Here is a 23,347-nt window from a genome sequence, read left to right on the forward strand (position 1 = left end):
CTTCCTGTTCAGGATGGAGGTCAGCGCTCAGTATGACCTTCGGGAAGAATCCTGATACACCAAGTGAGGAGTATTATCTACCACAGAATCTGTACTTGTAATGTTTAGCAGTTCAAGTAAAACATATAGCATAATATACTAGGACAATGACATAACTCAGTATGGAAGCAATAAGCACCTGTACAGGACTAGTACTTGTAGAGATCTAGGACCACAGTACCCTAACGCATGCTCCCTGAGTAGCAGCTATTACACAAATTATCCTGTGGACAAACTTTAGGCTTTACTAGGTAGGAGCTGTCTCCGGCAATGCAAAGGCCTAGTATTGACATTTATAATGTCTGGGAATTTTATGTTGAATTATATGCTGGTAGTTAGTGACATCTCCTTCTTCCAAAGTTCCTGTATATAAGCTCTTTGACGAGGACTAACATTTTCTCCTGCACCATAGCCTTGTAAAACGCACTCAGCCATGTACACTCTCAGCACTGCGAATGCCATAAACTCCAAGACTTTCAAACTCTCCTACAAAAATGAGTATAGCTGCTTTGTGCATCGAAGGCTCCTATTGGTGATTCAGAAAATGGTGGGCATGGAATGTTTTATTTCATGAGCCAGAATAGCTACTGAAGTCTTATAACATTTTGTCTTAATCCCTGTTAAGATTTCGAAAGAAGGGCATCTTACCTCTTGGAGAAGACTCAACTTCTCAAGCTCCCACTGATGGTCCAGTATTAGGCTGTCACTTCGTGGTCGCCAGCCAGCCAGATTTTCTTCGCCACGGACATAGGCCACAGAGGTGTCCAGCACTTGACGGCGTCTCCTCTGCATGCCTACATGAAAAATCATTTGTTTAATACGAGAGCCCAGTGACTAACTTAAAGAAAGTATGAGTAGATGCATTGGTAGAGTTTTCAGATTCATAGAACTAGTAGAGAAAGTGGCAGGTGAAAACTAAGGTGGGGTTTCACACTCAGATTGGAATCTGTGTCTGCGAGCAACACGTAAAAGCAAAACAAGATTTAATTTAAAAGTGATGTGCACTAGAAAAACTGTGTAGTGATTGCAATAATAGGTTGCAGAAATTCCATAAGTGAGGACTGAATTATGTTTATAGAGCTGCGTTTGTTCCCAGAATTGAGAACGAAGGAGGTTCTCTAGGTAGGAAACAAGGTGTTTGGATATAAATGTGTGAAAATGACAGTAGGTCTCTTCATAATAGCATATTTTCGTTTTGGATAGTAGTTTTATAAATCTCACAAACAACAAAAATGATTGTGAAAAAGAAGATTTTGATTCACACCTGGACTGCCGGGTTCTACCACGTGGGAGAGGCTGAGCTCATAGATACCAGTCACACGATTACTGTAAAATAAATACATAATTATTAGTGGTAATAGTAAGCTTAAATGATCAATAGAAGATACTTGTACTACAAGAGTTATTGAACGCTTACAATGATGTAGGGTGGGTGAAGACACTTCTTGAGTAATGTTGAGTTTACATTTATTTTGGATTAGACATCTTAAAAACAGGGGTAAATAACTTACAAAGATAATACAAATTGAAATACAACATTTTTGATCAGCAGTTACAATCACCTCAATATTTGACAAATAGCACATATAGTAGCATCATATACAGTGCAATAAAAAATATGTGCAGCTCCTGTTGTGTTCTAGTGGCTGCACGCCTGTGACGTAACAGGCGTGCGGCGTGTGCACCACGTGACCCAAGTTTAATAAAGGGGGCCCGCGCGTACGCCGGCACTTGGCTACGGCGCAGAGCCCCAACGACAACCCAGTGTCCGTGCCTCATTAATATATAGGCCAAGTGAAGACCGTAGATAAAGCCCCAGGTGCCCCCCTGAGAGTAGGCCCACTAGCTGATGTCCCTAGCTACTATCTACCCCGGCGCCCCCCCCTCCAAGTCCCATGCAGCGCCGCACCCGAGTGGATCGCGGGTGCGTGAATCGCGCTGCCCGGGCGAAGCGGGGCTGCGGTGCAAACAGGGCCGGCCCCGCCTTCGCTTCCGCGCAGACTGGGCGCACCCTACACGGCCTCACGCATCTCGCGGACGCGCTTACGCGCGGTGGATCTCCCGGCCGTCTTCGCGCTGGGCGGTGCCAGGAAGCTGCCAAACCCCCGGGGAGACCAAAAGAGGGCAGTGAATGTCAGAAGGCACCAGGGGAGGGACACAACAGAGGCTGGCACGTAGGAAAGGCACACGATCACCAGCTGCCACTGAGCGCGACCAGTTGACCTTAGCCACACCTCATCAAAGGGACATCCCAAAGAGTCCACAAATCATCAAGGGAGTCCTCACGCTCAGTGACACAGCACCAATCAGTTATGGCCACAATACCACCCATCAAACCATTCGTGGTGGAAGGCTCACCTTCCTCACTAGCCCCCAAATGGAAGGACTGGGTGGACCGCCTACTCATATTCTTCGAGGCCACTAAAGTTCACAAAGAACAAAAGAGGGGTATGGTACTCCACCTAGGTGGCAAGGACGTCCACAACATCGCCAAGACTCTAGTTGAGGCCACGCCAAAGACTCCTAGTTCACTTATCAATGCCCTCAATGCTTACTTTGAGCCAATGGCCAACCAGGATTATGAGAGGTTTATCTTCAGGCAGGCCAGACAACTGCCGGAGGAATCATTAGACTCATATCATGCGAGGTTGAAAAGACTGGCAATGTCATGTGGATTCATGGATGTCACTGAAGAAATACGGGGTCAGATAATTCAGGACTGTGCATCGGCCAAGCTCAGAGAAAGAATCCTGGAGGAATCTGGGAAGCCCTTAGCTGACATCCTAACCCTGGGCCGCACAAAAGAATTATTCAAAGCCCGGGCCGCTCACATGGAGGCCGCCCTCCAAGCGCCAGTGAAAGCTGAACCTGTCAACAAAATCCAGGTAAAATCACCAACAAAGTGGAACAAGAAACCCCCTGGAAACTCAATGGGAACAGCCGGAAAGTCGTGTGGATATTGTGGAGGCCCACCCCATCAGGCATCGGAATGCCCGGCAAGAGCGAAGAGGTGCTCAGGATGTGGTTGATTCAATCATTTCGAGAAAGTGTGTCGATCGAAAAAGTTCCGCAAGCCACGGCAAGTGGTGAATGCCATACCAGAAGGTGACCCCAGCCAGAGTGACATGGACGATGATGAGGAAGAAGAAAGAACAGTGCACAAAGTGCACATGATTGGCACGGCAACTCGACGAGCCAGGAAGCTTCCCCAGTGCTGAATTCAAGTGGCAGATCAAGAGGTCATGGCAGTAGTCGACACAGGAGCAACTATCAACCTCGTGAGCGCAACCCTATACTGGACAATGCAGTGTCCGCCAACGCTGAGCCCGTCGCCCATCACCGTATTCGCTTACGGTCAGGACACTCCACTGAGACTCGGAGGAAAGTTCAGGACGACCATCACTCATGGTGACAGGACCGTCACCGCCAATATATTCGTGTCGGAAGATGGACAAGGCATGCTACTTGGATGCCGAGCCGCGGAAGATCAGGGAGTAGTCACATTTGCATTTGGAGTTCACCAAGAGTCGGTACAGCAGCTCATAGCTGACTTCTCAGACATCTTCAAAGGAATTGGGAAGTTCACGGGTCGCCAAATACACTTACACATTGACCAGACTGTGCAACCAGTGGCGCTGAGGCATCGCCGCATAACATTCCACCTCCGGCCACTGGTAGAGGAGGAACTCAAGAAGCTCGAAGTAGCGGGCATCATTGAAAAAGTGACAGGCCCCACTCCATGGGTATCGCCCATCGTGGTCACCCGAAAGCCGAAACAGCCAGGCGCTGTCCGGATATGCGTCGACATGCGCCTTCCCAACGTTGCCATCAAGAGAGAGCGCCACATCACGCCCACGATCGATGACCTCATAGAAGAGATGGCAGGGGCGTGCTGGTTCTCGAAGCTGGACCTCCGATCGGGATACCACCAATTAGTCCTTGATGAAGAATCGCGGAACATCACAACGTTCTCAACACACGTGGGACTCCGAAGGTACACCCGACTTAGCTTTGGGGTGTCCAGCGCAGCAGAAGTATTCCAAAATGTGAACCAAGAACTGATTGCTGACATACCAGGAGTCATCAATGTCAGTGATGACATTATGGTACATGCCCGCACAATACCTGAACACAACCAGAGGCTGGCCCAGGTGTTCCGGAGACTAGGAGAAGCAGGTCTCACCCTGCACAGGGAAAAGTGTGAATTCCTGCGGCAAAAGCTAGGATTCTTCGGGTACACGTTCTCAGCGGAAGGAGTCAACCCTGACCCGGAGAAGGTGAAGGACGTCAAAGAAGCTGCCCCCCCACCTCAGTCACCGAAGTCCGCAGTTTCCTGGGGATGGTTAACTACTGCGGGCAATTTATTCGGGATCTTGCCAATCTGACACTACCACTGAGGGAACTCACGAAAGAATCCACACCCTGGACATGGGGCCCAGAGCAAGAGAAAGCCTTCAAGGACATCAAGGCAGCCCTCTCAGACAATACCACCCTGACATTCTTTGATCCCCGGAACCAGACACTAGTAGCAGTGGATGCTGGTCCAGCAGGACTAGGGGCAGTACTCATGCAAAAACCATGAGACGAAATGGACTGGTCCCCTCTTGCATTTGCCAGTCGCTCTCTCACCGATACCGAACAACGGTACTCACAGATCGAAAAAGAAGCCATTGCCATAAACTGGGGGTGCAGACACTTCCATCTGTATCTCTACGGAAAACCATTCACAGTGGTCACGGATCACAAACCACTGGTCGCCCTCTTCTCGGGAACCTCAACGAAGCCCCCACCTCGCATAGAAAAATGGATGCTCCAGCTGCAGGATTACAACTGTCAGATAGAATACCAACCAGGGTCCCGAAATCCGGCCGACTACCTGTCACGACACCCACGAGCAGCCACCCCGGCAGAGATGGAGGAGGCAGAGGACACGGAGTCCTACATCAAGTGTGTCATAGCGCGGTCATGCCCACGGCCCTTATCCATCAGCAACATTGCAGAGGCCACTCTGAAGGATGACTGCCTACAGAGAGCAAAGAGAGCCCTTCAAAGTGGGAACTGGCAGCGGACCAAGGAGGAATGGAAATCACTTACATCAAGTGCTCAACGCATCATGGAAAGCCTATACCACGTAAGAGGAGAACTAAACGAAGACAACTCAGGATGCCTATTAAGGGGTCACCGGCTGGTGATACCCTCTGCCTTGACTGACCAAGTAGTGCAATTAGCCCACATCGGTCACCAAGGAATGGTGAAAACCAAAGCAAGACTGAGATCCAAGGTGTGGTGGTGGAGGAGACCGTACGGTCCTGTGCGGCCTGCCAAGTCACGGGTGATGCCCCGTGAGAAGCACCTGTACTGGCCGAGCCTCAACCTCAAAAGCCGTGGGAATGCGTTAGCATGGACTTCGGAAGTCTTCCCGACGGACGACATACCATGGTTGTGATAGATGATCACTCCAAATACCCAGAAGTGGAGCTAATCAACACCACCAGTGCCACCGAAGTAATACCCAAACTGGAGAAAATCATAGCAGCACATGGACCTTTAGTTGGGCCTTTGCCTCTCGGCACCCTACATGACTTCCCCCTGGGGTTTGGCAAGAATTCTTTCTCTGATGTTGTCTTCTATGTTTTGGAAAAAGACTCTGCTGTCATCGCATATGTGTGTTGTATATTTGTATACTGGACTTTCCCCATTTGCAGGGTCTTAGGGCCAATTATTTATTCTGTAACCACTTTTTGGCGCCCCTCCTCCTTTGCTCTTCATTCTTTGCGACATGCGTAATTTTCTATTTGTTTGTACTCAATAAACAGATATTAAACAAAAATATGTGCAAAATGGTCAATATATGTATGTTTTGTCTAAAATGTCCTGAAAGAACAAAGTCTGAAACACTCTGAAAAATAACTATGGGTTCAGGTAAAAATGTTTTGCACACATGCCTAAGGTAAGTAGCTATACAAATCAGGATCATACCATTAACTTTGCCCAGAGTGGCACTGCAAAGGGTAAGGACTTCCTTCCTGTTGGTGATGCTCTATTCCAATAGATGGGGGTGAAAGGGGGGGGGGCTGAGCTAGCACTTCCTACGACCTGCTTAAACTGGGGTTGTATTACAGATTTTCGAGGACAAAAATATTGTGGAGCCAAAATATCAGGGTTTAATAATGGCTGTGTTATTCCAATACAAAGAGACTAGTAAATCATGAAATCACTTGAAAACCCCATTTTTATTAAAGATCATTGAGCAACATTATCAAAATATAGAACATATTCCCTAAGACATTTCCATAATTTTATCACTCCATCCAGGAAGGCAACTGGACTATAGTTTCATGGGAGCAATCAGTCTCTTTTCCTATAAACCAAGATGATAGGAGTACCGTGGCGGATAATTATATCTAATTAAAGACTGTCAGTTGGTCAGTCAATCTCCCTTTATTGTATAATTAATGGTATACACCTGTTACAACGCAATTTTTACTCCGCACTACCACTACAACGCAGGCATTACAACGCATACCGTTACAACGCATTGCGCTGGGGGGCGCTCTAGGATAAGAGGTAAGTTTAATTTACTATCCAACACCTTCCCTAGGGTCCACGGGGACTGGAGTTAGAATAGTAAATTATACTTACCACTATCCAGCACCCCAAAGCGCTATGGGTTGTAACGGTATGCGTTGTAAATACCGCGTTGTAATGGTATGCAGAGTAAAAGTATGCGTTGTAACGACATACATCCATAATTAATTAAAATCATTACAGTGTGTGTGCAAGAATCAAAATTCAAGTTTAGGAAAAGGCAATACCATAAATTAGAAACAGTTATCACAAGCATAAACAAACTCAGGAATATAAAAAATAGGAAAGCCAAGTCAAAAGAGAAAAAATAAATATGTTTAGGAATTGAAACAGAGCCTAAAACTAAAATACAAGTTCATTACTACGCAATAACTTAAATGTCCAAACAGTGCCTATATCTAAAAATCTGAAAAATAAATTGTCGAAATCACATACTAAAAAGATTAGTAATAAGAAACATTAAACATCACTAAAATAGTGACTTCAGTGGCGGCCATGAAAATGGGACACATAAGTATTGCACAAGTTTGAAAAAAAGATCAATTCTTAGCGTTCATGATTTGCCTAAGATGGGGTTTGTCTTTCCACTGCACCTAATCGGACTTATTGTGGCCTTGAAAAAGTCATTGTAGCAGACCGTTCTATTTGCCAAATTTCAGCAAGTCACATGGCTCCGGTATAATAAAAACGCATTTTGGTGCCTCGTTACAGGTTCGTATTCTATGGGCTAAAAACAATGGTTTTAGCAGGGTGCAGCGGGCATACAACAGCGCAGGGCAACAACATATTAAATGGTTAAATGTTTTCCTTTTATAACAAAAAAGTCTGCAATTGACTATCCTGGAAAGAGTGTGCCATTTTGGATTCATATCTTTGATCTGTAGGCACATCAACCTTGCGCCATGATTTGTTTAAGACATGTCTTTCCAATCGAACACTGTAGATATGGTTGTGGTCTCATACAGGGCAGATGCCTATAAGCGTATGATGTGGCCATTACTTCAAGTACCGGTGTGCTCTTCAATTCAGTTAACATTGACAGTCATCAGAGTAAAAGAACGAAAGGTCAATGTTAAAAGGGAAAAAAAACAATTGGGGACAAGCTGGGTTCAGACACCTAGTGCCCTTCTGGCTGTGTGAAGCAGATACCACTTTACCTAAAGATATCCACTGAGTCAGAGACCCTCTCAACCATTTTTAGGTCTCGCTGAGTCAGTGCATGCGCTGCACTGCGAGACATTTTGTAAGCGGGTTTTAAAAGTGCTGCTACCAAATGCCACCAGCTTGCAATTACGCGCACAAGCACGCTCGCCTCGCACCGCCACTCCAATGCAGCGCGCCTCGCTCCACCCCTCCCCGACCAGTTCCTGCCATCAGACAATTAAATGCTGCTTAGCAGTGCTTTCGTGCGCAGCGCACGCGCACAAAACTCCCTCCGCCTCTCTCTCCCACACAACTCCCGTTCGTGGCTTGTTGTTTTTGCCATCGCATTTTGTGTGCTCTTTGTCACTGCCACTTCCTGCGCAGGCCACACTCTGAAGTCAGCACGCCTGAGCCCTCTCCTGTCTCTGCCTCCGCCGCCTCTAACCGTTGGCCTCTCGCACCACTTCCAGGGGTTTCCTTTCAACCTTGCCGGGAGATTCGGTGCTGTTTGTTCCCCTTGCGAGCCTCCTCTCTGGGCCATCGCAGGCCGCACCGGGCCGGTCCCAGCAGGCCTTTTAAAACAGGCTCTGATGTCCGCAGGGAGCAGGCCGGGCGTACTCGCCACCCTGTGTATGAAAGATGTTGACCATATTTTCACGACAATAGTGATACTTTCTGGTCAAGTTACGCCAGTAGAAGTTTCCCACCTGTTTTTAACCGTGCTTTATGACTCCAGAATAAATTGAACAGGGAGTACATAATAGACACTTTTTTAACTCACCCAATGTTCATTACACTTTCACGAACCACAAAAAAACCAGCTCCGCTGCAGTTGCAGGCGTCGAAGCACACCTGAGTGGCACTCGGTCACTCAGGTGGACCCCGATGATGAAGCATGTCACCAACGAGGTCGGTGAGTGAGGGGTTTATATAAAAAGAAGGAATTCTTCTTTTCTTTTTCTACATCTATCTCAATTCACTAATGATTACTAGGACTCGGTATCCTGGGGATACTCTCTCATTGTTACATAAAAACAAAATCAGTTGCCTCCACATACACCAATGTCATAGAACATTTAACTGGCTCTCTGTTGAGCTAAACAAACTAAGCATGTCCCCTTTATAACTCTTGCTTGCGTATAAGAGCATTTTCGGCATGACTACCTGCGCGAGTGCAGCTTGATACGTTTTTTTGATTACCTTTAAAAGAGGCTCTCCTTCCTGGAGACTGGGTCTTGTGCCTATAAGCAGGACAAGAATGCATAATCGTGTAGTTCCGGTATATGGAGTGACGCGCTCTAAGGGCAGCAGTGAATTTGTTAAGTTACACATGCTGTAACAGCTCACAAGCACTGAGACACTGCACCATTGGGAGACTCATGGTATGTAATCTTGATAGTATTAAAAAAAGTTGCTTTCAATGTATGTGGCCAAAGTAAGAGACATATAAACATCACATAGTTTCTGGATATATCCAGCAGTGTGAATTGCACCATTACAAATGGAAGTTTGTATTGTGCCCTGGACGATGCAAGCCACCAATTGCCTTTTAGTCTTGAAGCGCTCCTTACCGTCCCCAAATATCAAAGTAGGGGAAGAATGGCACCCCTGACCTCTGTCTGCAGATGTGCTGCAACCACCACCATCACTGTTGAACCCCAGAGGGATGTGAGTATGGCCAAAGGGGAGCACAGCTAACTGATCATGCTTGTGGCCCACCCTGAATTGCAGGTACCGACTGTGGGCAGGCAGAACGGGGATATGGAAGCAGGCACTCTGCAAGTCCAGTGCTACCATCCAGGCAATTCTCACACCTATCAGGCTGAAGGTGTGAGAATTGCTTGTGGGCTGAAAGTTAAAACTGTGGGAGCGCTAATATGTTGGAAAATGGGCCTTCCGTAGTGTCTCTGAATAGTCTCCTTGCAAGGGGTCACTTATGTAAATTAGAGGGTCCTCGCACATTCCCTTTTGGCCCAGGGCCCCACAAATTCTAGAACCGGCCCTGCACTCACCAACCCTCCCTTTTACATTATTTATAAACCTGTGTCACGGAGCAGACACGTACACACAAAGTGTCACCCATTTTATTTAAAATTCCTCCTGATAGTGTCTTGATTCTCTCTCTCTTTCTCTCGCTTTTTTCTTACAAAAAAAGGCATACATATGCAGACAATCATAAGCAGACACACAAAAGACTCCAGTATGATAAAAAGCCTTTTTATACTCTTCACCTACCATCGCGTTTTTAATTGCCACTGCCAGGGGACTGCCATGATTCCCGTGTTTGCACAAATGCATACAATAGTGTGAATGTGATTGACAGTACAGGGCCTGGGTAGACCCTGCTCTGTCAAACACAGCGTTATGGTGAGCACCCGGAGGGGCGTGGCTAGCAGCCAATGCAGACGGTCGCAGCCTAACGAGGCTCCCGACCCTCTGCCCATAATCCGCCAAATCATCCTGTTTTGGACCCGGGATCCCCGCGGAAACCGGGTCGATCCCACAGACGATACCAAGGTCTGTCCCGGCTGGAGTGGCGAACCGCGGGAACACCCGCAAAGGGCACTGCGGACCGGAGATCTCCCGACCCTCGGAGTGCAAGATGGCGGCTGCCTGACCTAAGCGTAAGGGGAGACGACCGCGAGTCCGTCCGTGGGGTCATACCGCCCGAGAAAGGTGAGCGGGGCAACATCAGACCACCGAGGAGAGACGGCGGCTGCCCGGTGAACCGGCGAACCCTGAGGGCGGTGTGCGGCTTGTCCGCGAACGCAGCTTCGGTGAGGCTCCGCCCCCTCGGCGAGTCAGGAAATCCAGTCCCCGGCTTCGCGGCCCATGACTCCGGTGAGTGCTGCCTGATCCCTGGCCCTAGCGGATTGCCTAGAGAAGACCGCTCCGTGACGGGACTGATCCTCCGGGGACGCTCCGGAGTCTCTGAACGGGGAGCCAGCCCCAGTGCAGCCGAACTCTGCCCGGGAGGCCTGCTATGCAACCGGGTCTCGGGCCCGAGGATTAGGATCCCTGCCCTCATCTGTACTGTGGCGCTAGCTTTGGCGGAGGGCCCGGGAGGGGCTCAGATCCACCGCATCATCGCGTTGAACCCAGGAGTCATTGGGGCAGAGACCTTCTGTGCGCTGGGGACTGCATCCTCTCCCTTGGGGGAGCCCGGCTTGGACTGCTTGGGGCCGCCTGAGCCCTGACCTCGAGCTATGTGAGTTGCAGGCGCCCCTGCTTTGAGAGCTGAGTGAGACCGGCGGAGACCCCCTGAGACTGCTGCGACCCGGCCTCGTGCTCTGGGCGTGACGCACCTGGGGATACCGGCACGCCGGCCCTGAGAGCTGGGCCAGACCACCTGAGACCACCTGCCCCACCCCGGGACTCTGGAGGGGCGCCCCCCGCCTGCGAGACATTGTAAGTTTGGGGAACTGGTCGAGGCTTGACTACTCCTTTTATCCGGGGGAAGGCGGCTCCGACCCGCCACTGCTGCATGGTGCGGACACCCCGAAGAGGAGCTGAGTGGGGTGAGGAGACCGGAGCTTGCCGCGTGGACTCTGAAGCGGACCCCTAGCTCTAGAGGCGGTAGAGGCGCACAGTGTGATCCCGAGGTGATATTCCCACGACCGGTGTCGACCTGATCCCCATGGATCTCCCCTGAGGAAGCATTACACTGCTGGACGTCGAGCCAGTAGCGGAGACACCGAGGGGCCGCCGGCCCGCCTGTTGCCGGGGTCATCGTCCCTGCCCGACGGCTTTGGAGGCCCGAGCCTGCTCTGAGGGTGAAAGATGGGGAAGCCTAAAGGACCCAAGGGAGAGGGAGGTCCATCCACGGAAACGCCGGACGACTCCTCACGTCCTCCCACGGAGCTCCAACAGATGCAAGACCGGATACTGGACGCCATTGCGGCCACGAAGGAGGCACTACACCAGGATATTGGTCAGGTGGCGACGGGGTTGGGGCTTCTGCGGGCGGACCATGCGAAGCTGGCGGACAGGGTCAAGGAAACAGAAGACGCCCTAAAAGATGTTGTACCGGCTCAAAAGTCGATGGAGGGACGGCTCACAGACGCGATGGAGCGGATACAAACCCTAGAGAGGAGAGCAGAGGATGCAGAAAACCGCAGTCGGCGGAATAATGTGCGTCTGGTGGGCCTTCCGGAAAAAAAAGAGGGCACGGACATGGTGGGTTTCCTGACCGACTGGCTAAAAACTGTGGTTGCCCCGGAGGGCCTATCTCCCTTCTTCACCTTGGAGCGGGCGCACCGCGTGCCTTCCTGACCCCCGCGTGAGAGCCTGCCGCCCCGCCCAGTGGTCATCAAACTGCTCCACTACAAGGACAGGGATTGGCTCCTACAGCGGGCCAGGGACGCAGGCCCATTTCAAATAGATAACAGCAGGGTCACATTGTTCCCGGACTACACGTTCGAAACCCAGAGACAGCGTGCATCCTTCCTCTCCATCAAAAAGGAATTGCGTACAGAGGGGCTGCAGTACTCCCTGCTGTTCCCGGCCAAACTCCGTGTGATCGTAGATGAGAGGGCGTTGTTTTTTGAAACATCTGCAGAGGCATGGACTTGGTGGGATACCTACAAAGCGGGAACGGACGGGGCCCGGTACCGGGCGGAGGAGGAGCGCCAGGGCCACTCAATCAGACGATCACGCAGGCTTCATAACCGCGGCAGGGACCCCAGAAGACCGACGACCTCGCAAACGGAGGAAGAACGGAAGGCGGCACTACTAGCGATGAAAGAGGTGTCGGGACCGGCACCGGCCCTCTCGACAAGGGACTCGGCCTCGGAGGCCCTGGCTACGGGCTCGGACACTGACTTGTCGGGATTGGATGGCGCCAGGGGCCCGAAGGTCACGCCGCAAACTTCGGGAGAGATCATCGGACCCTGACAGCTGTCTACGATTGCGGAGAGGTATGACTCTGAAGGCGACGCCTCCACAAACACTGGGACAGACCACTGTGAGACTTTTCTTTTATGAGTCACATTGGGAACTATAGGGCGGAGGGGCGTGGGGACGGGATTGGAAAGGGTCAGTAGCCAGTTCACACACCACAGGGCCCATAAGGCCTCCGTGGTGTTTACTACGGACTACAAAGTTTAGTGGGCACGGTTGCTCACAGGTTTGGATGGGAGCGACTACTTTGCAGTTGGGTCCTATTCTGGGGGTGGGGGGGCCTGGAGAAGTTGGGGAGACTCGAGGTGGGGTTTGGGGTGGGGGGGAGGTGGGGGGCATTGGGGATGGGAAGGGGCGGGATGGTGTCTGGTGTCCGGATGCGAACTGATATTGGACTGCAGCGAGTAGGTTGGGACAATGGCTAGTATGGGTTTGCTGAAATGTGTGTCCTGGAATGTGCGGGGACTGAATTCAATGACGAGAAGGCACAAGATACATTCCCACCTTGTTCGTAGAGGAGTACACATAGCCTTTTTGCAAGAGACCCATTTAACTAAAAAGGAGGGGGTTGCTTTGCAGAGGAGGTGGAGGGGTCACCTGTTTCACACCACATACTCGGCGTTTGCTAGGGGGACACTAATTTGGATCAGGGCGGGGGTTCCCTTCCAGGTCACTAGGCACACTGTAGACCCGGACGGGAGATTTGTGGCGGTTGAGGGGTTACTCAGGGGTCGCCAGATTGTTCTTTGTAGCGCCTATGCGCCGAACGTGGAGCAGGCTTCATACTTCACCAGGCTGTCCAGGCTGTTGGCCTCTTATTTAACTGGGCCGGTGCTGATGGGGGGGGACTTCAACTCTATAGAGGATACCGCCTTGGACAGATCGCACCCACCTCTGCAGGCATCTCCAGTACACAGACTAGCGAGGCACAGATCTACTTGGCAGGGGCGGTGGGACTTGACGGATGCATGGCGCGCACAGCACCCGGCTGAGAGGGATTACTCCTTCTACTCGGGCATACACGAACTTCATGTCCGCATAGACGCTTTCCTGTGCTCTCACTCGGTAATTCCGTCGGTTGCTCGGACGGAGTACCTGGCACGAACGATATCAGACCACAACCCCTTGCTCCTCACACTAGCCTGGATGAACGAAGTCTCACCGATCCCGACGTGGCGGCTTCGCCCAGACACGCTAGATGACCCACCGTTCAGCGGAGCGTTGGAAGAAAGGATCTCCCAGTACTTTGCGGAGAATGAGGGAACTGCCTCCTCCAGGGCCGTGGAATGGGACGCGCTAAAGGTAGTGGTGAGGGGGCACTATATAGGGAAATTTGCGGGTGCGCGGCGGACGCTAATGGATGACCTGGACAGGGCTGAGCGAACCCTGCGAGTGGTAGAGAAACAAAGACCCAACCGCCCCGACTTGCAGGAAAGGGTATGTGCCGCGCGAGAGGCAGTGGCTGTAGAAGTGGAGCGCCTCCGTAGTTTCGATTATAAAACATACTTAACTAAGGCGCTTGCTGAAGGAGACAAGACTGGGACACTCTTGGCCTGGCTGGCTAACCCCAGTAGAGGCGCTGTCCCGATACTGTCAATGGTGAATGCGGATGGCACTTCATCCAACTCCCAGCCGGACATATTGCGTTGTTTCAGAGGGTATTACGAACGGTTGTATGGGAGAGACCCGGTGGATCGAGCCGAAATGGCAGACGCCTTGCTATCGGAGATCCAATTGCCACACCTCGAGCAAGAACAGGCAGAAGCCCTCGGGGGCCCGATTGAATTAGGGGAAATTAGAGGGGCCATAAAGAGAATGGCGCGCAATAAAACGCCGGGTGTGGATGGACTACCAGTGGAATTCTATAGTAAATATATTGATATCCTAGCACCACGACTCCAACTCGTATACCACGAGGCGAAAGAGAAAGGGGAGTTGCCCCGCTCGATGCGCGAGGCGATCATGATTCCCCTATTAAAACCGCGTAGGGACGGCACTGATCCGGCATCGTACCGACCTCTGTCGATGCTGACGACCGATTATAAAATACTGAGTACTATACTGGCCGCCAGATTAATAGCCCACATGCAGGACCTGATTCACAAGGACCAGTCGGGCTTCATACCCACCAGAAACACGTCACACAATATCCGCAGATTGCTGAGGCTCGTGGCGGATCCCCCACCGCTCGCCAGAGCCCCTATGGTCATGGCGATTGATATAGAGAAGGCCTTTGACAGCCTGGATTGGTGCTACCTATACAGGGTGATGCACTGTTTTGGCATAGGTGAGGGCTATATGTGATGGACGAAAGTGCTCTATGCGTCGGTTGGAGCCAGGGTACGAATAGGTGCGCTGATATCGGATCCCTATACAGTGCATAAGGGTACTAGGCAGGGGTGTGCGCTCTCCCCCTTGTTATTTGCCCTCGCGATGGAACCGTTAGCGGCACTGGCCAGAAGAGGAGACTGTTACCAGGGGCTGGAAGTTGGCGGGATCCACCACTACATATCATTGTACGCGGATGACCTCCTGCTGTTCTTGGACAACGCAGAGGAAGCGGTGGAGGGGGCGGAGCGCCTTTTGGCGCGATTCGGGGAGATCTCGGGCCTGAGAGTGAACTGGGCAAAGACGTGCCTCTTCCCACTCCGGAGAGCGGAGCGATGTCCCAGGGCCCGCCCCAGGCTCCGCTGGGAACCAGACTGCCTCCCTTATTTGGGGGTACATGTCTACCATGAGCCCGCAGACCTGCTGGAGGGCAACATCGGCCGCTGTATCCGTACATTACAAGGTAACATGACCTTTTGGGCCACTCTTCCGCTGTCCATGACAGGCCGGGTATCTCTGCTTAAAATGATAGCCCTGCCACGATTGTTATACTTCTTTCGGACTCTCCCAGTGTGGATACCGGGAAGCGTCTTTCGACGCCTGAAGTCCCAGGTGGTGTCCTTTCTATGGGGTACAGGCAGGCGGAGGATTGCTCTAGCGACCCTGACCCGCCCAAAGAACGAGGGCGGACTCGCGGTCCCGGACTTTGAACTCTATTATTTAGCTGCCCAGCTGCAGTTTTTCACACAAGAGGTGGCAAGGGTATACCGTGGCCCAGAACAGGAGAGGGACACTGGCACCCCCCGCCACGTATTGTCGTATATTACCTTGCAGCAGAAACTCACGCTCGGGGGTTTGGCCCAGGAAGAACGGACGCTGAGGCTCTGCTGGAATCGCATGCAGAAGCGGGCGGGTCCCGGTCACCCATACGCACCTGAAATCCCACTGGGTATGCTGACAGCATTTCCACATGGCGGCGACTGGTCGAACCTCCAAGGTTGGGAGGAGGCTGGCTTGCAGATGGTGGAGGACCTATACATTGATGGGGTGCTCGTGCCGTACCAAACCTTGCAGGAGCAATATGACCTCCCGAGAGGTGACTACCTTTTGCATGCGGCCGTGATACGCGTGATCCAGGCGCACTGGGGGGAAGGGCTGCTCGAACCCCCAACATCGCCAGCATGCCAATACACGATGATGGCTGCAGGGACGATCAAGGCAGTCACATGTCTGCACTCTAGACTACTTGAGGCTAATTTGCAGCCCCTGACGCGCCTAAAAACCCAATGGGAGACAGACCTGCAGAGAGAGATCCCGGACGCGACGTGGGCTCAATTGGTTCAGAGAGCCAGGAAAAGCAGCAGGAAAGGCCCACTTCCAATTAATACACCTATACATACTCCATAGGGCCTACCTCACCCCGCATAAAATATCACAATACTTTGGCGCGGTGGACGCAGCGTGCCCCAGATGTGCGCTTTTAGGCGCAGACTTACTGCACATGCTAAGTGGCTGCCCACACCTGCAAGACTTCTGGAGGGAAGTGGGCGACACCTTGAATGAAGTCACGGACAGAGACCTGCAATATGACAGTGCGACTACACTCTTACATTGGTTCCCACACACACGCAAAAATAAACTGACGAGCAAATTCATAGACATGGGCCTACTTATTGCGAAGAGGGAACTCACCAGGGGATGGAAGTCAAAGACGGCGCCGACACACCGGAAATGGCTGACCGAATTTCAGAAGTGGGCGGCGGCAGAGAGCACAATCAGATACCAACTAGCACGACGGGGGTCAGACGAGAGAGCTCAGGAAATGGCACTGGCATGGGAAATCCTAGCCCAAGCGCTCAGGGACAGTGCAGTGGAGAGCGAGGAGGAAGGGGAAACAGTAGACCCTGGGGTCCAGGGGGAGGCGGTGCCGATCCTTGCGCCTACCGTGGACACACACACTCAATGATTTACTCCATCTTCCGTAGCTTACCCACATACTTTAGTACACTACTACCGGACACAGGCACTGGACACCGCAGAACACCGGAGGGGAGGGGGGAGGGAAGAGCGAAGGGGGTGGGAGGTATAGCACCCCAATGATACCGAGACTAGAAGTACACACCGACCGGATGCTGGAGGGGGGGGACCTGTTGGGGGGGAAAAAAGTTAAAAGCAGATGGCGGTTGACCACTGGACATGCCTACACTGAGTAATGAAGAGAATGCACTGATTACGATGAACGCCATCCGGCCTCAGGGATGCGGGTTATAAGGCTGTGTACATACTACTCAGAAGTAATGAGAGACACTGGGGTCCTGCGCAAACATAATTGCAAATGTGTTGTAATGATCATATTGGAATCTGCAATAAAAATTGTTTTACAAAAAAAAAATGGTGAGCACCCGGACATTGTTCAAATGAGCCCTACTGAATAGCTCAGCTGGGGTTCAGATCGGGGCTACAGAAGCGGTGCCCTGGCTTGCCAGAGACACTTTCCAATCGTGGCCATGGACACTCGCAGCCAATGAGCCTACCATTTCATGACTACATACTCTCCTCTGCAGAGAGAAGTGCTGGTACTCATAGTGATAAATTTAGGAAGTGCTGGTACCCATTTAAAGGACTGCTCAGCAGACATGTAGAATCAAAAGACCATCATAATACATTAAAGCATTACATATCCCATGTGAGAAAAGGATAAGTCATTTTAATCACAATTCAAATGTAATGATCCTCAAAAAATAGCACTTCATCTTTCTTTACTGTTCAGCAGCCAGATAAGTGCCTTTTAGGAAGGCGGGGAATGTTCTATATGACGATTGATTGTAATATTTGTGGTTTCTACTTTGCATTCATTATATAGTATTATGTGTGATCAAATTACTTCTTGTAAGTTTACCCTTAGCTGTACATTCACTACTGCCTTGCCACGGTTAGCATAGTGGCTCAATTCAATTTCCTGGGGAGACTGTGTGTCCCGTTGGAGGTTGTTTGCCTTGGAATGCAGAGGTGCAGCTGCTGTCCATGAAAAAGATCTGTAGTACGTGATATTGCCTTAGGATTCTGTGGGGTGCTACAGGCGTGCATCGCTGGGCTCCGTATTGTCTTTGCCTTTGGTCCCAGGCTTCCTTCGGATCTGCGAACAAGAGAAGCACAGCAGGCCATGATTGTGCCAGCCCGCGCTTCCTCTTAAAGCGGTTAAAGTGACGCTTTTTCAGTAACTCAGCAACTTTCCTTCTCCCTGACCACATCCAGTGGACACCTGTTCAGGCATGTAGCGGCAACTTTTGGGCCTTATTTATGACAAAGTGACAAAGGGCAGCAAGTCACCCTGCTGCAAAGCGTATCGGGGAAAGGGCAGGGATGCGCTGTATTTGTCACTAAAGGTGCATTCTTGTCCTTTCCCCAGTGCTGGACACAATCAGCTGCATAGCGCCAATGCAGACACCCTTGCACCGTGTGCAGGATTGTTTTTGTGCAGGAAGGAGCACCTTCCTACACAAAAACAACTCCCTGAGGCATATTATGCTTTCTATGTGTGCTGCACAATGCAGCTCACATAGAAAGGGGAAGTAACGAGGAGAAATAAAGATATTGGTTAAATCTGTGGGTAGGTTTTTAAGTGTTCAGAAAATTTAGGCGCTCAACTTCTTACGGTATAGTCTTGGCTTGTCGTAGTATCAAGGTAGGTGCTTCTTGGTCAGAGGAAAACCTTAACCTCTGTAAAGAGAAGTGGTGCAACCACCCCCCTCTTGAGTCAATTTGGCAGGGAACCAGAGCACACTATACTTTTTCAAATATCTTCTTCATCAAGTGTTCATTCATTCAGGATAGATCACACCAAATGGAGATTTTTCAAAAGGATTTTATTTATAAACAGTGTCCACGTATCAGGAATCACTGTATCTATCACTTAAGCCTTAAGTGATAGATAGTGAAAAAGTATAGTGTGCTCTGGTTCCCTGCCAGAAATAAAGATATTTCTCCTCAGTATGCCTCCCCTGGGGAGGCATAGCATTTTGGTACATTCCCAGGTTTACCGGTTCTGATAAATCTGGATCCCTTACCTTCTATCACATTCTTGATCTTTTGGCTTTAAACTTCCTCTCTATCTTATCATCTATCAATAGAGTTTTTCGATCAAATTGCTTATTGTTTTATTCATACTTGTATTCGTTTCTCCTTCTTGCATCTTATTAATGTATCCCTTGTTTTCTAGATTAGTTATACATTAATTCCAATGTAATTCATGGTATTGTATTACATATTTCTGTAAATCGCCTCTATTGTATTGTATTTAGTAAATGCTAGTAAACAATTTCAACACAAAAAAAAATCCATGGGAGTTGCGTGGAAAACACCCATGCAACGCCCATGGGATGCCTTCCCAGGGCAGAGTAACACAACGCAGCGATTTATGCTGTGTTGCGTTATTCCAGATTTATAAAGCCACTCAGTGCCACCCAAAGTGGTCTTGCATGGCTTGATAAATCTAATTTTTGTGTTGCATCGGGCATGCACTTAATTGCGTGGGGCAAGTGTGATGCAACCATCTTCATAAATAGGGATCTTGTTCTTAAAAAATTGTCTTCATCGAGAGAGGCCCATTATATTAGAAGAGTTAACATTAGGCCTGGGCAAAGCACTACGCTACACTCGCGTAGTTTGAACAACTTCTCACTACGCGAACTGCAGGTAGCACAGTGCGAACACGCGAAGCTTCGCGTAGCGTAGTGCAGCGGTCATTTTTTGCTTGCTCGCGGTCCTCAACGTCAAGTTGGCGACCGTGAGCAAGCAAAATGACATTGTGGTGAGATTTTTTCCTCATTCACGATCAGCAACATCAAGTTGCCGATTGCAAGTATGGAAAATAAACCTCCCTGCGAGATTCTCAATGCGGGGATGTCTGGTTTCTCATCGCGACCGCTCGCTATGAGAAACTACCAGTCCGCGTTGAGAAAGCTGCTGCTCGAGGAAAAATCTCCTCGAGCAGCAGAAAACTACAGCTCGCACTGTGCAAGATGCCGTTTTCAATGATTGCACAGTGCCGGATGCTTGTCCGCACTGTGCAATCATTGAAAGCGGCATCTTGCACAGTGCAAACATGGTACTACGCAGTTCGCGTAGTGCTACGCGTAGCTCGCATAGTGCGAAGTGCACTTTGCGTAGCTTCGTGAAGCGCTACTTCGCAAACTACGCCCATCCCTAGTTCACATACAAGTTTCAGGTACCAGTGGAAATCATTCTAAAACCCGGTCTCTGTAGTGGGGTCACATCAATCTGATGTTCTGGAGGAGATCAACCATGAACAATATTTCATGTCCATCATGGGGAGCTTCGTAAAGGTCTTAAATTCATCTTTGTAGAAAGCAGTCATCTCTAGTTTGCTGCAGTGCACTGCATCAAAAATAAAATGCTTGTCCAACCCTCATATGTCTGAGCATCTTAGACAGCCGTTTTGGAAACCGTGCATGGCAACATAGGATGCCACCTCCTTTGAAGAGAATTAGTCTTGGATTACGCCTGGAGACAGAGAATTTCTCCCTTTTGGGGAGACCTCGATGAAGAGAAAGATTCGGTTAATGAAGATCAGAATGACAATTCGGATAAACCATGCCTGAGTAGACCCTCACACCCAGATGCAGGAGCCAAACACCCCAGCTAGGGTCTCCAGAAGGTTTGCCAAATATTTGCCACTGAGAAGCGTAATTATCTACGGATTAAGACTGATCCCAAATTAGGGGAATTACCAGCATCACAATCATGCCTAACTGCCAAGAGAAATGTCTTTGGAGACTCCTTCATAAAATAAAGTACATTTGCTACAAGTAGAAATAGACCAATAGTGCATGAAAGAAATTCTTGAGGCAGAAGATTTTTGACTGGGCTGGCAAAGGGGGGGCTCGACCTGATACTCTTTTATCTCAGCTTCTCAAAGAAGTCAATGCTTCAAAAGAACATTCCAGTGGAAGAATCAAGTGAAATTTGGAGGATTCTTCCCCACATTACATGCTGTGTGTGAATTTGAGGGGGTCTATGTATAAACAAAGGTTTTTGAGCATGGCATAAGATGGAGGATTGATGCATCTTCTCTAGACAATGGAAGCATATTGTTTGCAATTGTTGTGCCTGCATGGTGCTGAGCCAGACACTGGGATGGGATGTGGAATGGAAGCTGGGATCGGTTCAGTCTGGTTTATGATCTGGAATAAGCTTATAAATTGATTGCACACTTCAGCCCCTAAAGGTAAGGGCAGTGGGGCCGGCTTGGGGGGGGGGGGGGATGTTAACAGACGACTACAAGGAAAAAAATATTCTTTATTTAATGTTCCCTTGTAGTCGTTTCTGGAACCCTCCCCCCCCCACCATCCAGCCCCACAGCTCTTATCTTACATGACATGCAGCTGCTGCAGTTGGCACTCTTATCCATGGATAGTGGCGAGTGGGACCCTGGGTGGGTTTTGGATTGGAGACTGGGTGGTTCAGAATGAGCTCTTGGAAGAGCTTGGATCTGGGATACAGAGCTCTGTACTAGACTGGGTAGGAAAGTGTGTTTGAATGGACTGTATACCATAAAACATAACATAAACACAAAACATATACCATGACATATTTGTACGTGACATAGCTTAACATGTAATTTAACACAGACCATAACTTTAGGTAACATAAGTATTTTTAAAGTTAATTTAACCCAATGGGTGCTTTATAACAGATAAGTGCTCTATGCTAGAACTGAGTTCACTTATGAGCTTAGCTAAGCATGGTGGAGGAGGTGCTCAGTTCTTGGCTCCACGGGTCTAGCTGTTCTGGCTCTGAGCTAGAATAGTCTGGACTTTGTACTCACGTGTTGAAAGGATAAGGCATGGTCTTAAATCGTCGTGAAAAGTTTATTGTTTAGCACATAAGAAATTAAAATACACATATCATATAATACACATTCAATAATAATGAAATAATATAAAATACGTAGAACCAGTTATACACACAAATAAAGACCTCCTTTAAAAAAGATGCTTACAAATATATTTCTTGCTGTCAACCTTAGCAGATGAAGCCAAGTTTTCTTAGAGGTGATTATGACGACTATATTAAAAAGTGATTAGGCGAGACTGGTGCTATTTTCTATGTTTGAAGTTCTGAGCACCTCTGAGGCCTTCCGAAAAATGCACTTTAAAAAGTTGGTCCTAACTATTGCCTTCCCAACATACAATATGGGAGTAGAACACAGTCTGTGCCCAGATCGTGGCTTGGCTCCTTGTGGACAGGGCATGGCTGGGCTAAAAACTGAACTTACAGCAACCAGTGTCCTTTCCGAAGTAGTTGGCATTTCGTCAGGACTGGTACCTATATCCACCCTTGACAGGTTGTAAGCCCAACAAAATAGTGCCTCCTTCAATCTCATGGATCAACTCCAAGTGATAACTGTCTACTACACAACAGACCAGTTACTTTTACTTCCAATAATATTTTGCATTACTAGAATGCTGCACGTAGAGAAAATCCCACCTGCACACTAAACTTTAGTCCTACCTTTGGTGGGTAATGAAAATCCCAAGTTTAGACGGCATCCATTAAAGGTGGATGTATTTTTGAAGGTCCATTTGGTTCGGTTTGCATCTGAGTCACTGCAATTAGATAACTGTGCCAAGGCAATCTATTTAATAAGAGGCCTGGCATACTCTGCCACGTTATAGACTACACAGTGGAGAACAATCAATGTCTAAATAACTATACTAACTTCTTGCACCTATTTAAATGTATTTTTGATTGGCCTGATACTGAAGGCTCGGCGGAAGAAGCACCAAGTGATCTCCCGCACAGATCTATTGATACCAGGATCACTATTCCAGGCGTCGAACATCTAGCTACAAAGACTGCAAGAGTTCAAAGAAAGCAAATTACTGCTTTGAAGAGGGCAATTCGTTGGTATAAGAGACGAGTTGGAATATATGAACTGCCCTAATATTCCAGACAATCTAGAAGATTTAGATGCAGATTTACACACTCAGAAAGTGGGGGATTCAACCAGAACGCCTCCGCACGACTCATCCTGGACATCCCCCGTCACAGCCACATCTCCGGACACCTGAGAGACCTGCACTGGCTCCCCGTCAACAAGAGAATCACGTTCCCACTCCTCACCCACGCGCACAAGGCTCTCCACGACCTGGGCCCCAGGTACCTCAACGACCACCTGACATTCTACACTCCAACCCGCCAGCTACGATCGACCAGCCACGCCCTCGCTGCCGTTCCACGCATCCGAAGAGCCACCATGGGAGGAAGATCATTCTCCTACCTGGCAGCCAAGACGTGGATCTCCCTCCCCATCCACCTCCGTCAGACC

General features: G+C 49.5%; 1 protein-coding gene across 1 annotated transcript in view; it reads right to left on the minus strand.

Moving 5' to 3' along the window:
* KIF1A (kinesin family member 1A) overlaps positions 1-23,347 on the minus strand; it is a 2,508,766-nt gene that overhangs the window by 314,907 nt on the left and 2,170,512 nt on the right. Inside the window, exons 39-40 of the mRNA XM_086944020.1 lie at positions 1,304-1,365; positions 688-833 (exon numbers count right to left, since the gene is read on the minus strand). Of these exons, the coding sequence (XP_086800146.1) occupies positions 688-833; positions 1,304-1,365 (208 nt within the window). The remainder of the gene's footprint in view (positions 1-687; positions 834-1,303; positions 1,366-23,347) is intronic.

This window comes from Lissotriton vulgaris, chromosome 11, assembly GCF_964263255.1.
Source record: "Lissotriton vulgaris chromosome 11, aLisVul1.2, whole genome shotgun sequence".
In the NCBI taxonomy this organism is placed as follows: Eukaryota; Metazoa; Chordata; class Amphibia; order Caudata; family Salamandridae; genus Lissotriton; species Lissotriton vulgaris.